The sequence below is a fragment of the Caloenas nicobarica genome, chromosome 3 (genome assembly GCF_036013445.1).
Source record: "Caloenas nicobarica isolate bCalNic1 chromosome 3, bCalNic1.hap1, whole genome shotgun sequence".
Lineage (NCBI taxonomy): Eukaryota > Metazoa > Chordata > Aves > Columbiformes > Columbidae > Caloenas > Caloenas nicobarica.
In genome coordinates this window covers 115,769,739-115,783,855 of record NC_088247.1, presented here as the reverse complement: position 1 = coordinate 115,783,855, position 14,117 = coordinate 115,769,739, and the positions used below count along the sequence as shown (strand labels likewise).

Sequence of the window (14,117 nt, the reverse complement as noted above, 5' to 3'; positions counted from 1 at the left end):
AGGTTAGCAGTAGCAACCACTGGTGCAGATAAAAAAGACATAGTGATGCACCACAGAACAGACTGTACCAATCACAGATTTAATACTGCAGTTATGACATTAACATTTAAGATTTTGTTATCATGATAGCAATAGCAACTCGTGTCACAGTTAGGACAGCACTAGAGTACTGCGATTTCTTATACACTAATTGTGCTCAGTTTTAAAGTCCTACTTCACTGTCTAATGATTTGTGAATTTCTTAATGTGCAAGTTAAAACATTAAATTAAAAAGAGAAAAAAAATACAGTGAACAAGAGCAGTAACATTTAAATTCTAGAATTTCTGAAAAGCTCAGTTCTGTTTGTTCTATCACTTATAGATAACTTATCTATCTACAGATGAGCCTCTGCTTAGAGGGAAAGGAGACACCAGTGAAAACTGCAAGTCTCATTCTCAGCCAATTTCATCATCACTTGCATTCTGTAACTAAAGTGCTGAAAAACCTTCACAAAAAATACTTCCACAAACTATTTCATGGATAATCTATAAGCAACTCATTATAATGACTTTGTCATGTAATAACTTTTCACATGCAAAACTATTATTACCTCATCTCCACGAAGGGCATCTTTATCTAGCTCACGCCATGAATGCTCGATGTCTGGCTCCTTTGGAAATATGTCATTTAAATCCTCATCATCCTCTGAACTCGTTTCGATATTCCCTATGCCTCTGGCTAGGTCAGGCCCACTACCACTTTCTTCATCATCTTCTGAATCACTGTATTCTTCGTCTGTTTCCTCACCATCTTCTTGCTCCTCTTCCTCACCTGTTTCCCCATCATCTTCTGGCTCCTCTTCCTCGCCTGTTTCTCCATCATCTTCTGGCTCCTCTTCCTCGCCTGTTTCCCCATCATCTTCAGGCTCTTCTTCTGCCAATTCTGCACACTCAAAATCTTCACTTGCAGAAATGTCTTCCTTTAATTGTCTTTTACTGATATCACGTTGATCACCAGTGTCTGTGCATATAGTCACTGAAAGATAAACATTAGGTACCTGGTTTTATGCTGTAATTACATATGATTCTTCACAAGGAGGAAAAAAAACCTCAGGTTTTCTTCATACAGTCTTATAGACCCCTTGAAATGTGTAACGATGCAGGAACAAATTACATCAGGGAAGTGCAAACAACATAAATCAATACTGGCTCTTCAGCTTCTCTAAGCTATCGCTCTTTAGGCCCACAATTGTATTATCAATCTTAAACTGAGAAATGTTAATCTGTTATTCTATTTATAATCAAAAGGTAAAAATGAGATTGCAATAATGCACATTGTATGCATGCATAAGCAATATAAAGAAAGCTTTTCTTCAAGTCACCTGTTCTCTCTGCTGGCCTCTCATATGAATGGCTCGATGCTGCCATCCTTATGCTTTCAGTCAATAAGCGCTGACAGCAGAAGGTTTCATGGTATCACACCTTATATTGCCATTCAGTTTGAAACTACAGTACATGCTACTATATGTTTTGCTTTTCTAACTGAACAACAATTTCAGCTCCAACAATCTTACTGAAGAACCAGCACTAATTCTGTCAAGAGCTGACCAACTCCGATTCCTCAGCAACGCTGAATCCGAGTCAGTCACCTATTTTACAACTGATCTTGAGAAAGATTTTTCCATGGATAAAACCAAAGCAACACCCAAGAAAACACAGCCAAATTCTTATTTGAACAACTAACCTGATTCTTTTTTTTTACCTCCTAAGGAGCCGTCCCTCCTGGAAGCTTTAACTGATTTAGTACCGCTTGGCTGTGAAGACTTTAGCTTGTTTTGAACTGAAATGGATCCTCCTCCTGACGCATCTCCTTGCTTGGTTTCTGTTTTGTTTAAAATACCCTTGTTTCCCCGAGGGCCGTCAATTTCTGTTACAATTTTCTTAGAGTCCTCTTTCAAGTTGAATTTAGATGTAATTCTTTGTCCTTCCTTTTTAAGGTCATCCAGTTTTGTCACTGCTGCACATGTTGGGTCCACCCCTTGTCTGTTCATTTGCCTCTCCTCCCTAGAGTGACCATCAGCAAGTACTTTTACAGAATCTGCTTTTCCTTTAGGTTTAGCTCTTTTTTTCTTCTTTTTCTTTTCAGCGTGTTCTTTACTGTCATCTTCTGAAAGATCAGAGTCAGATTCTGACAGGGCATAAAATTTCCTGAGGTTCTCTGTAGAAGTATAGTTAACAGGGCGACCTCTTTTATCCACTGTATATTTCAGCTTAAACTTCTTGTCGTGAAACATAGCTCGGAATCGTTTGTCAATCTTGATTTTACGTTCTTTTTCTGGCATCTCCCAAAATCGGGGATCCCTAGCAACGCGGCTAAACCTCCCATCACTCAGTATTTCCTCTTGAGATGACATTTTTGATGCTGGTGAAGACTTGGACATCTATAATGAGAAAAAAAATACTTCTGATTAAAAAAATCTGATTAATATAGATTTAGATATATAACTGAAAATGCATGCAAATAAGCCAAATTCTACACACAGAGGTGACATACTGATTTTATTACAGAGTTGTACAAGTCTGGATGTTAGACCAAACTAGCATACCAGCAATACAAAAGTCTCAGGCATGTATACAAAACTTTATAACTATATACACACCCTCATGACAATCCTATAGTGCTGACTGGTTACGATACTTGCATGCAAGTTATACAACATTATTCTTACTACACATGCTCAGTGAGTAGGGGTTTTCTCCTGGAGGCGGGAAGCCTTCAACGAGGAGGTGTGGTTTTGGGTTAAAATGATATTGTAAAGAGCAAACTTTACTTCAGGTTAAGCATGTCCACAAAACTTGGCAATAATCACTAGATACTCAAACTGTCCACGGTTGACTTCTCAGTTCTGAGAGAGGTTTTGTTATAGAATCATAGAATCATTTTGGTTGGAGGAGACCCTCAGGATCATTGAGTCCAACCATAACCTGACTCTGGCACTAACCCATGTCCCTAAGAGCCTCATCTACACGTCTTTTAAACCCCTCCAGGGATGGTGACTCCACCACTTCCCTGGGCAGCCTGTTCCAGTGCCTGACAACCCTTTCCATGAAGAAATGTTTCCTAATATCCAATCTAAACCTCCCCTGGTGCAACTTGAGGCCATTTCCTCTTGTCCTATCACTTGTTACTTGGCAGAAGAGACCAACCCCCTCCACGCTACACCCTCCTTTCAGGCAGTTGCAGACAGCGATCAGGTCTCCCCTCAGCCTCCTGTTCTCCAGGCTGAGCAGCCCCAGCTCCCTCAGCTGCTCCTCATCACACTTGTGCTCCAGACCCCTCAGCAGCCTCACCGTCCTTCTCTGAACTCTCTCCAGCTCCTCAATGTCTTTCCTGCAGTGAGGGGCCCAAACCCGAACACGGGATTCGAGGTGCAGCCTCACCAGTGCCCAGTACAAGGGGATTGCTGTACAACCGGAAGTTAACTACTACGAGACATCTGTAACTAGCCTAATATTAACTTTCCAGCAGGCCTCATGGCCGGGTCTTTCAGCATTTCTAGCAACATCAGCGCGGCCCAGCAGCAGCAGAGCCTTCCCCAAGGCGCTCCTTGCTCCGAGGCCCGGCCCGGCCCGGCCCGGCCCCCCGCTCCCTGCGCGCTCCCTGCCCGCTCCCTGCCCGCTCCCTGCCCGCTCGCACCCACCGTCCCCGGCCGCCGCCTCCTCCCCGCCCAGCCGCGCTCCCTCACGCGGAGCCCCACACCCACAATCCACCGCGCGCTACGGTGGCCGCGGCAGGACAAGCCCCTCCCAGCCAATCACACGGCGCGACCGGCGCAAGGCTGGCGGCGGGGCGGCAACGCGCATGCGCGGAGGCGGCGGCCGCCGAGCCGGGAGCCCTCGGGCCTTTTTTTCCCGCCCATGGCCGCGGCGGCAGTCGTTGGAGCGCGGGCGCTGCGGACGGGCCGGCGCGGCGGGTGCCGCGGGCTCTGGGCGCTCTCAGGAGCCTCCGCCGCCGCTTCTCCTCCCGCCGGGGCTTCGCCGGGCTCGGGCGCGCTGAGCCCCTTCGACCGGCGGCTGAAGCGGAAGCAGAAGAACTGGGCGGCGCTGCAGGCCGAGCCGGCCAAGTGCGACTACCTGCGGGAGGAGGTGGGGGCGGCGGCCCGGGGCGGGGGGGCGGTGTCGCAGCGGGTCGCGGTGAGGGGGGAGCTACCGGGGAGGGCCCGGCCCGCTGACCGGCGGCTTTTCCCCTCAGGTCGGCAGCAGGATCGCGGACAGAGTGTTCGACGTCACCAGGTGAGCCTGGCCATGCGGGCCGCGGGGCTTGGCGCCAGAGCCCGTCCGCTGCCGTGCGGCCCGGGCTGGTCAGGGGATGGGACCCGGGAGAAACCGACTGTCAGAATCGTGTCGGTTGGAGGAGACCCTCAAGATCAGAGTCCAGCCATCACTCTGGCACTAAACCGTGTCCCTAAGAGCCTCATCTACACACCTTTTAAACCCCTCCAGGGATGGTGACTCCACCACTTCCCTCGGCAGCCTGTTCCAGTGCCTGACAACCCTTTCCATGAAGAAATGTTTCCTAATATCCCATCTGAACCTCCTCTGGTGCAGCATGAGGCCTTTCCTCTTGTCCTATCACTTGTTACTTAGGAGAAGAGACCAACCCCCTCCACGCTACAGCCTCCTTTCAGGCAGTTGCAGACAGCGATCAGGTCTCCCCTCAGCCTCCTTTTCTCCAGGCTGAACAGCCCCAGCTCCCTCAGCTGCTCCTCATCACACTTGTGCTCCAGGCCCCTCACCAGCCTTGTTGCGCTTGTGAGTGCCTCCCGCCGCGCTTTCTCCTAGCGGTTACTGCAGAAGTATAGTCAATGTGTTTAGTTCGAAAATACACATGGAAATGGGCAGACAAAACTGAATGTAGTCTAAAACTTAAAATAGTTGAGGTCTTGATAATGTTGCTAAACTTATCCTTTAGAACATTCCCTCTTGCTTTGGATGTTGGCTCTGGAAGAGGTTACATAGCTCAACACTTAAACAAGGTACTGGCTCTTCAAGCTTCGAAGTGTTTAAAATAAGTATGTGTTTATATCTCTGTTTTCAAATAGAGCTCTGTTGTAACTTAAAACAATTATCTGAATCTTGATGAGGTAACTCCTTTTTTTTTTTTTCCTTTCATGTCTGTAACCACAGTCCAAAGACGTGTGTTGTACAGGCTATTATTCTGTTATTGTCACCAAAGACTAGAAAAATAGTAATGCAAGGGAAGCTGTATGTTGTATGACAGTTAACCTTTACTCCTGAGTAGGGGCATGAATGTTTTTTGATCGGTCTTTGTTGGATGCACTTAGCTGTTAAATAGAAGTATTATTATAAAGATTTCTAAGTGGTGAACAGTTTACCCTTTGTGAACTGTGCTGTAAGTAAAAGTACTTCAGAGGCTGTTTACCTATGATTTATATCAAACTGAACTTATACTTAAAAGTGCAGAATGTGGTTTTTGTTACTACTTTGATCTCAGCTATTCTCCCTGGGAGCAATTTCTAAGTATTATGTTGGGGGGAAAAATGCTTTCTGCTTTATCTAAAGTTTTATCTAGTGTTGAAGAGATTCCTTCCAACTTATTATAAATAAGTGTAAGCATTCCAAAAACTGACTAACATCAACTTGTAAAACAACTTGAAATTTAAAAAGTCTGTCAAATATTTATTTCAGGAAACCATTGAAAAACTTATTCAAGTTGATATTGCAGAGAATGCTTTAGTAAGTAGCTTTCTGAATGCTAACGTGCTTCAATTTCATAATACGGGAAAGCAAAAGAAGTGAGTTTCTGATGTCATTTTTCTTCTAACCCAACACTAGAAAAATGCCGTAGAATCTGAAATCCCTACGGTCAGTGTTGTAGCTGATGAGGAATTCCTTCCTTTCAAAGAAGATACATTTGATCTTGTCGTTAGCAGCTTAAGGTATGTTTTAATCACTTTTTTTACATTTTATTTTTTTGTTAAAGATGTTAAATAATGTTATTGTCATAATAACTTTAAGAAAAGAGGAGGATTAATAGTCCATTAAGCAGCAATAAGAAGTGTGCTTGCATAGTTAATATGAGTGTTCGTTAGTAAAACCTGCTGTCCTGGTGGTTCTTACTGGTTTGTTTCTTTGTTTTCATTCAAAACACATGTAGCTTCTCTCTTTTCTACATTTTGACAAACTAGTCTCCAGGACTTGCATCTTCTCAACTTCCAAAAAAATCCTATGTCTGTGGACTTTCATTTTTATTTAATATCACTTTTACAAAGACATTTCAGAACTTTTTCAACTTGAAAAACTAGTTTGTTGCTTGGCTTCTGAAACGTTGTTAGATGATATAACAATTATTTGCATTCCCTAAATTTTATTTAATATGCAATTATAAAAGGTATGCCTCTATTATTTCAGTTTACATTGGGTGAATGATCTTCCTAGAGCTTTTAGAGAGGTAAGAAACTGCTTTTTTTATACAAAAAAACCAATACTTGCATTCAGAGCACTCTATATTTACAGATCTTATTTAAAGAGGAGGCACAGAAATGACTCATGTTTGTGCAAGTATTTTTGCAGTGTTTTTGGCAGTTTGAGGAGCATCTGTTGAAATTTCTACTAATTTACTCTCTCAAATCAATTTGGGATAAATAACTGTGAAACAGCATGTTTGTATAACATTTTATAGTCTCAACAGCTTAGACTGTGGTAACTAATGCAAACTGAGGTAATGCTATTGATTTTTGTGTATTAGCTCTTGCTGCTCATAGTACAAAAGTTTTCTAAATCTAACTTCTCCAGAACTGGTTTATGGAACTTGTATTATTTTTATCTCTCAGCTATTTATTTTGAAATACAGGTTTAATCAGATAAAGGCTTTTTGATTTTTGAAATACAGCGAATACTTTTTGAGGACAGAAAACTAAAACTATTACTGAAAAAAAAAAGTCGTGTTTTGCACTATTTCAGCTCCTTCCTGTAGGTGAATTTTTTTCAAATTAGCTACCTTTGAAGCAAGAGCAAGGAATATTTTAACCAGTTTGCTGTTTTTTCATTTATTTCAAATTGGTTGGTCGTTACAGTGTTATTTCATCACCTGTTAATGTGAACAGGACTACCCTACTGTTATGGTAAAAATAAAAATGGAAATTAAAACGCCTTCTGTACTTTAAAAAACATAAGCCTTGGAAAGACATATATCATTTTCTCCAGAATTTGAGTGTTCTGCGGAGTGTCAAACATTATTACCCCCACAATAAAAATAACTGACACATTATAACTTCCCACAAAGAGGAGGGAACTGGAGTTCTTGGCCAGCTCTCATTGTGAATGCTTATTTCTTATGTTGGGACCACTGGCTTTAACTATGGAAATTGCCTTCAACTGCCTAAATTTCTTACCTGTCAACCAAAAGCTTCTTTACTACCATAGAAAACATAGTTTGATCAATACTTAATTAAAAAACATTTAAAATTTTTTTATTTCAAATCGCTAAGGTAAATTGTTGGAAGCTTTTGCTGTCCTGTTAGCCTGATGGTGTAATACGGCACTTCTGGATACCTAAATCAGGGATCATTGCCAATTCTTCAGGAAAGAGAAAACATGAATTTAGTGACCTTCTCAGTAGGAAGCGAGCCAGGACTTACTAGACAAGAAATCAGCTTCTCGACCTTGGCGTTTTGAGTCATGATATTGCTGTTCTGGCCAGTTAAAAGTAAGGAGGGGTAGAAAGAACGAGAATTGCATTACTCTATTGTGTGTTCAGAAGTGCGAAGATGACTACTGGAAACTCAGGACTCTATTTCTCTTAAATCAAGCCATTAAAATGTATTTTTGCTGCCCTCATCTGAGAAAGTTAAATGTGAGTGGAAGCTTTCTTAATCTACCTTATTTTCAGAAGTAAATTACTTGAGGATATTGTTTTAGGAGTATCCCACTGAAAATAGTTTCCACAGTACCTTTTTTGTTTTCTGACTGTAAATGTGTTTTTGGGGGTTTCACTCTTTCTTAAGAACAAATGGTTTCTTTTCAGACAGAGTATCTTGCAGTGTTATGAAAAGCTTTGACATAGCTTGCCTTGTGGAATATAGTCAATATTAAAGATCTGTTACAACTATTATAACGACTGCTTTTAAGTTAATTTTTTTTCAAAAAAAGAGTCTTAATAACTTCTTAGTTACCTAGACTTAATGACAAAAAACTTTTTTTTTTTTTCTGTGTTGTAGATTCACCATGTTCTTAAGCCAGATGGAGTATTCATTGGTGCAATGTTTGGGGGGGACACTCTGTATGAGCTTCGCTGCTCTTTGCAGCTGGCAGAATTGGAGAGAGAAGGGGGATTTTCTCCTCATGTGTCACCGTTCACTGCGGTCTCCGATTTGGGACATCTGCTGTCGAGAGCTGGCTTTAACACTCTGACTGTGGTAATTCAAAATAAGAGAACAATCAGGCAGAACAGTTCAGAACATGAAAGCTGTTGGTATATAAAAAAATACTATTTACTAATTGATTAGTACTGTACTGCTTCCTTCTGCAAGTCGTGCACCTTGCTGAATAATTTTCTGAAACAGCCTGGACTGCCCCCGTTCTCAGCTTCGCTGTGATGAATGAAACCAACTGAAGCGTAGAATTTGGATGGTCGTCTTGGAGAAATGTGTCAGAGAATGTTAGACCTGCTTGAAAAAACTTTAGGCACTCTTGTGGTTTCTTCTAAAAACGAGAAGAAAATAATGGCATTTCAATTAAAATTTGATTGCATTTGGGCTACTAAACAAAACCTTTTAGAAACGTTAAGACATTATATTCTTCTGAGAAATGTGCAATCTGAGCAGAAGTGGCAGATAAATTATCTGTTAGCAGTTCTGAAGCCCAGCATAATGCTGGTGTTTTAGCTTGATAGCTCTAAAACTAAGCTTCTCAATTCTTTTAGGATACTGATGAAATTCAAGTCAACTACCCAGGGTTGTTTGAGCTTATGGAAGACTTGCAAGGCAAGTATATACTTTATGGAAATATAAATGTTTTCTATATCAGTAATGTAGGCACAGAAGAGTTTCATTGTGTGTTTCTTAACTCCAAATCACAAAATAATTTGGGTTGGAAGGGACCTTCAAAGCTCTTTCAGTCCAACCCCTGCCATGAGCAGGGACGTCTTCACAAGCTCAGGTTGCTCAGAGCCCCGTCCAGCCTGGCCTGGGATGTCTCCAGGGATGGGGCATCCACCACCTCTCTGGGCAACCAGGGCCAGTGTTTTACCACCCTCACTGTCAAAGATTTCTTCCTTTTAAAAAAAAAAAAAAAATCACAACTCTGGAAGTGTTACTTTTTTCCTGATCTCCGGTGGGTCAGGAAGTTATGCCTGTCAGCAGATTTGTGTTGGGCAGCAGAAGTCAAAACTTTGCTACCTTGTGGTCTGCTCTGAATTTTCTGCATCTCTTGTATTCCTGTTCTTTGTGACCCCGTCCAGTCTAAGCTTCTGGAAAACCCTGGAAGGGAGACAGAATTATATATCCCACATACTAACTTCTGTGAGCCTCCCTAATTATCAGGACATTCAGGAGCCTGTGTTGTAATGAGAATAAATAGAGCCTCAAATTGGAGTCGTCTGAAGAATGCAAAAAACAATTGAGATGCTTAACAACTGAGTTAGTGTTCTGATTGCATTTGTCATGGATTGTAAAGCATTCATATGCAGTCAGTTGATACAGAGCAATTCAGGGCGTTTTACTCTGGATCAGCTGCTGGTTTTTAGAGTAATTCCTTAATTAAAATAAAACTTTCATTCTCTGCAGAAACATTTAGATGCAGTAAATGATTAAAGAGGTTAGGATTATGGTTGGTTTATTTCTAACTAAAAATGTCTTGGGATAGTAATTTTGAGGTTTATTTGTTTAAAAAAAACCCTCATGCATAGTGTGTCTGAATAAACACTTTGTACTTACGCTTAAAATAAATTATACTAGAAAACCTAAACTTTGAAGAGTCAGGCTGAAGAAGTAATAATTTGAAGTCATTCCCAGCAATACGAACTGTGAATTGCAAAGCATTGGCACTAAGAGACTTGTATTCTTATAGGTAAGAACCTTGCCTAATTATTTGTGATATGTTGTTCTCTCTTAGAGTGAGATTCAGAGGATTCTATACTTACTCTGGTTTAGTAAAAATCTGCCATTAGCGCATGACACTTAACTCATGGCATATGCTATATCTTCTTTTTTTTAAAGCTCAAACATATTTTTAGGTATGGGTGAGAGTAATTGCTCTTGGAATAGAAAACCTCTGCTACACAGGGAGACCATGTTGGCAGCCGCTGCAATATACCGAGGTAAGTATTTGAGAGGTAATGAATTAATGGCTTCAAGAACATGTTTTCTATGTATTTTTTTCTGACCTCTGTAAGAAAAAAAAAAAAAGAACAAAATACCATTATCATGCAGATATTTTTAACCTTAATTGTAATGGTAGGATTTGAACTATGTTGATGCACCAGCATGAGATCTTTCAGCAAGAGTCATTATGACAAATATGTCATACTTAGTTCTAGTGTTCTGAGAACTAAGTATTTCTCAGAACTGATATTCTGTGTATACCTTTTTTTTTTTCTCTCCGTTCCTACCCTAACAGAAATGTATGGAAACAGTGATGGCTCGGTACCTGCCACGTTTCAGATCTTCTACATGATTGGCTGGAAATTCCATGAATCACAGGTAATGTGAAGCTGAACTATTTTCTGTTTCAGGGTACTTTTTATGTTGCTGATGCTTTAAAAGCTATTTACAAAATATTTTAACTTAACATTAGCCCTATATATATTTTTTTCTTCTTCTTTTTTTTTTTCTTAGGCAAGACCAGCCCAGAGAGGTTCTGCAACAGTTTCATTTGGAGACCTGGCAAAAATAGGTGGACTTCTTTCAACAGAAAAAAAATAGTTCTTCATCAGAAATAATATTTGTCTTAAAGCTTCTATAAAACTTCTCACTGCAGATAGTCTTCACTTGCGCTTATTTTGTGGCGACGTTCTGAAATCATAATAATCTGCCCACAGCAGCAGATTTTTTTGGTGGTGGTTTTTTTTGTTTGGGTTTTTTTGTTTTGGTTTGTTTTACTGGCTGTGCTATGACATCAGCTGTGTAAAATGGTGTTCATTTTATTTTTTCTAGAGAAATATTCGAGCAGTATTCTAAGTGAGTACATGCTCTCCCAACTTTTGATTAAATTACTGTTCTCAAATGTAATGCCTCTTCCAGCATTTCAGTATTACAGACTGCCCCGGGTATGATTTCCAAGTATTAAGTGTATATCGCCCTGCATTACTTTTAAATTATTCCTAAAGGATGGTAGATCATAATAAAGAATAGTACTTGGTGGCCAGTGTATTTATAAGACATCCTATACGAGAAAGTATCAGCTAATACACAGATCTAAACTGTTATGTTGTTTGTGGGTTGAAAATTACAGGGAAAAAGTTATTGTTTGAAATTTGAATGTTTGACTTGTGTATGAGGAAGTGGTTGAGTTCTGTATTACGAAAATATCTGGGGTTGCTACCCTTTACCTACAGCCCTCAAATTGTATTACTTTTCCTTCCGTGCCCAAAACTATAAATGTTTCTGCTCAGCCGTAAAGAAAGTTGGGTACTTCACTGTAGCTCTTAATAGAATGCATGATTCATGATTTGACTTTTACTGAAGAGTAGCAAGCAGAAGAGTCACCTGGCTCTCAGACAGATGTGTACATTTCAAATAGTTAATTACCTTAGAACTGGCATTCTCTGGAGCTGGTACTCTTTTGGAGTTCCATGGCTTTTTTTTTTTAAACCTGTCTTTTATCTCATAGCACTTGAAAAATTAAGGGTGATACTTCATCTAAATGTTGGTTAAAAATTACATTTACGTGTTACTTGCTGCTCTTCTATTATTAGAGGCATGACGTGTACTTTTTTCTCCTTAGCTATGACATGGAGCTCTGCATGGCTTTTCCCGTATATAACCGCATTACTAGAAATTGCTCTTAGTTACAAATATGGCCTATTAACCTGAGGCATTTAGAAAAAAAATCTACGCGGACATTTCACTTGATTGTGGTACTGCTAGAGAATGGTAGAAATGAAAAATGTAAAACATAATCAAGTGTACTGTTCAGATCAGTTTTATCATGATGTCCAGGTGGTTTATCAATACTGGTGAAACAAAAGCTTCTCTAGACTTGTTTTAAGATTACCCAGCAGGTGGAGTTTGACAGACTGGTGTGACACAGACCGAATAGATAAGGTAGGCAGAAGCCTTCATATTCTGTCAAGGATTATTGAATTATGTTTCAAAGACTAGTACAGATATTAAAGTTACCTCCTCCTGCTTAACCAATGTTTAATTTTCAAAATAACTAAAATGCTCTTTAAAAATAAACTCTTCATGCAGCATTCAGCTGGCTAGAAGATCAGTTTAAGGGCCTAATGTGGGGGTTTATCTACAAGGCTTTGATTTAGAATAAGAAATGGGCAGAGAAGATATAAAACCTCATAAGGAGGGTAGGAACGTTTTGTCCTGCTTTTGCTCACAATCCTAATTCATAATTATTCAAGGAGAATGAGTTCATCTTTCATTTTCCTTAGAAAAGAACAGTAACCCTCCTGGAAAAAGGGGGAGAGGCCGTATGTCATCTGATAACCTTTATAGCCCTTTATCTGAAGACTAAATCTAAACCAAGAGATTGTTTCTCTGAAAGCCTCCTTTTTTTCAGTAGTACATTGGTGGACTTAATACAAGATACTGCATTTCTCTACAGATCTTCTCTGGCTTAAATAAAATTCATTTATTTCAAGGGCAAACTCTCCACTTTTCAAGATGTAGGTTTCTATGAAATTTTATGTCAAATGTAACTTTCTGCATTTTTGCTTTGGTAGGTTAATTTGCAGTCACTTGAGCTGGTGGTTGTGACTCAGATGTGTTAAGGGAGTGAGGAGGTGGAATGTGCTGGGGAAATGTTAATTGGAGAAGTGCTCCTGTTTGTGTTTGAAGCACTTAAGTTACAGAGAGAAGGATTTCCAGTTCTTTGATTCTATATTCCACAGATGGAATATGTAAACAGTAAAGCAGGTAAGAATGTGTTTTGGTAATGGGGAAACGTACCTTCTGAACAGGGAGAAATTGAAGAGTAGTTTTCTTCCTAGCACTTGGGGAAAATAAGTTTAGATATTCTGTTAGCTTGGAAAGGAACTGGGGAGTAGTAAAGTGAGGAGTAAGAAATACGGCGGTGGAGCAGTGTTGGTTGGAATTAGGGGGCATGCAACTGACAGATAAGGTGTTTGTTTCTGTCACTGACTACATTTAAATAGCAGCTTTTTATGTGTATTTGTTAACTGCAATTATTATTTTTTTTTCTGTAGTATTTCTTCTTGGAAATCTAGGTTACTCTGGTTTCCACTAGTCACTTTCTTTGTATGGCACTTGAATTAATAGCTTTGAAAACAGTTGGTTTACTGTGAACAGATGTTTTTGTCACGTGAGACTCTGTTATATTTAATTCTCTTTTTCAGATTTAAGTCTTTATGGCTTTCTGAAATTGTAATGAAGACAACTGTGGTTGCCAGTTGCTAGTCTAGAAATTATTTTTTACTCTGTGTTAAAAATCAGCTTTTGCAGAGTGAGTAACTTCTAAAAAGTAGTTGCTAAGGTGACATAATGTGAGCTTAGTTTTAAAAATCTTTATGCATAATACAGAACATTTTTCTCTTGATTACAGAAGAATGGGGGGAAAAAAGCATTCTGGGAGATAATTATTTTGAATACTCAAAAGTTAGGAGCCCACAAATTAAAAAAAATTTAGAAGCAGCACATTTACACTTAAAGAACATTAGTATTCTTGAGCCTCGAAAAGGTTCTGAGGGTCTGAGTCACACATCAACGAGCATCCCTGTTCAGGGTCTTTGATTACAAGATCTGTCAATGTATAGTTTACACAAGTCTGCTTAATATATAGAGATGATGACGAGGCCCTACATTTTGTAAGCCAAGCATTAGATTTCTCAGATCCTCTGCTTTCAAAAGACTCTCAGATGTGAAGTTAAAACATGGGAAAGGATTCTCAAATTACCTCTAATCTATAAAAAGGTCATCAGCAGAAAT

At 39.9% G+C, this 14,117-nt stretch overlaps 2 protein-coding genes across 5 annotated transcripts in view; one reads left to right on the top strand and one right to left on the bottom strand.

Annotated features, from left to right (window-relative positions):
* Positions 1-3,729, bottom strand: part of ESF1 (ESF1 nucleolar pre-rRNA processing protein homolog) — a 34,007-nt gene extending 30,278 nt beyond the window's left edge. For 2 of the 3 annotated variants that reach the window (XR_010606020.1, XM_065632509.1), the window contains exons 1-3: positions 3,681-3,729; positions 1,724-2,420; positions 591-1,015 (exon numbers count right to left, since the gene is read on the bottom strand). Coding sequence is in view for 2 of the 3 variants with exons in the window: in XM_065632509.1 (XP_065488581.1) it covers positions 591-1,015; positions 1,724-2,420 (1,122 nt within the window). In the remaining variant the exon portion in view is untranslated. The remainder of the gene's footprint in view (positions 1-590; positions 1,016-1,723; positions 2,421-3,680) is intronic. The other variant, XM_065632510.1, reaches the window with a different exon arrangement.
* Positions 3,730-3,839: 110 nt separating this feature from the next.
* NDUFAF5 (NADH:ubiquinone oxidoreductase complex assembly factor 5) lies at positions 3,840-13,430 on the top strand. Of its 2 annotated transcripts, XM_065631095.1 has the most exons (11): positions 3,840-4,125; positions 4,232-4,272; positions 4,952-5,015; positions 5,689-5,736; positions 5,836-5,939; positions 6,412-6,451; positions 8,220-8,417; positions 8,924-8,984; positions 10,235-10,318; positions 10,618-10,700; positions 10,836-13,430. In XM_065631095.1, the coding sequence occupies exons 1-11, from the start codon at positions 3,898-3,900 to the stop codon at positions 10,920-10,922; spliced, it is 1,038 nt and encodes a 345-aa protein (XP_065487167.1). In that variant the 5' UTR covers positions 3,840-3,897; the 3' UTR covers positions 10,923-13,430. The 2 variants fall into 2 exon arrangements, with proteins under 2 accessions (XP_065487167.1, XP_065487168.1); XM_065631096.1 differs by lacking the exon at positions 4,952-5,015.
* Positions 13,431-14,117: the final 687 nt, after the last annotated feature.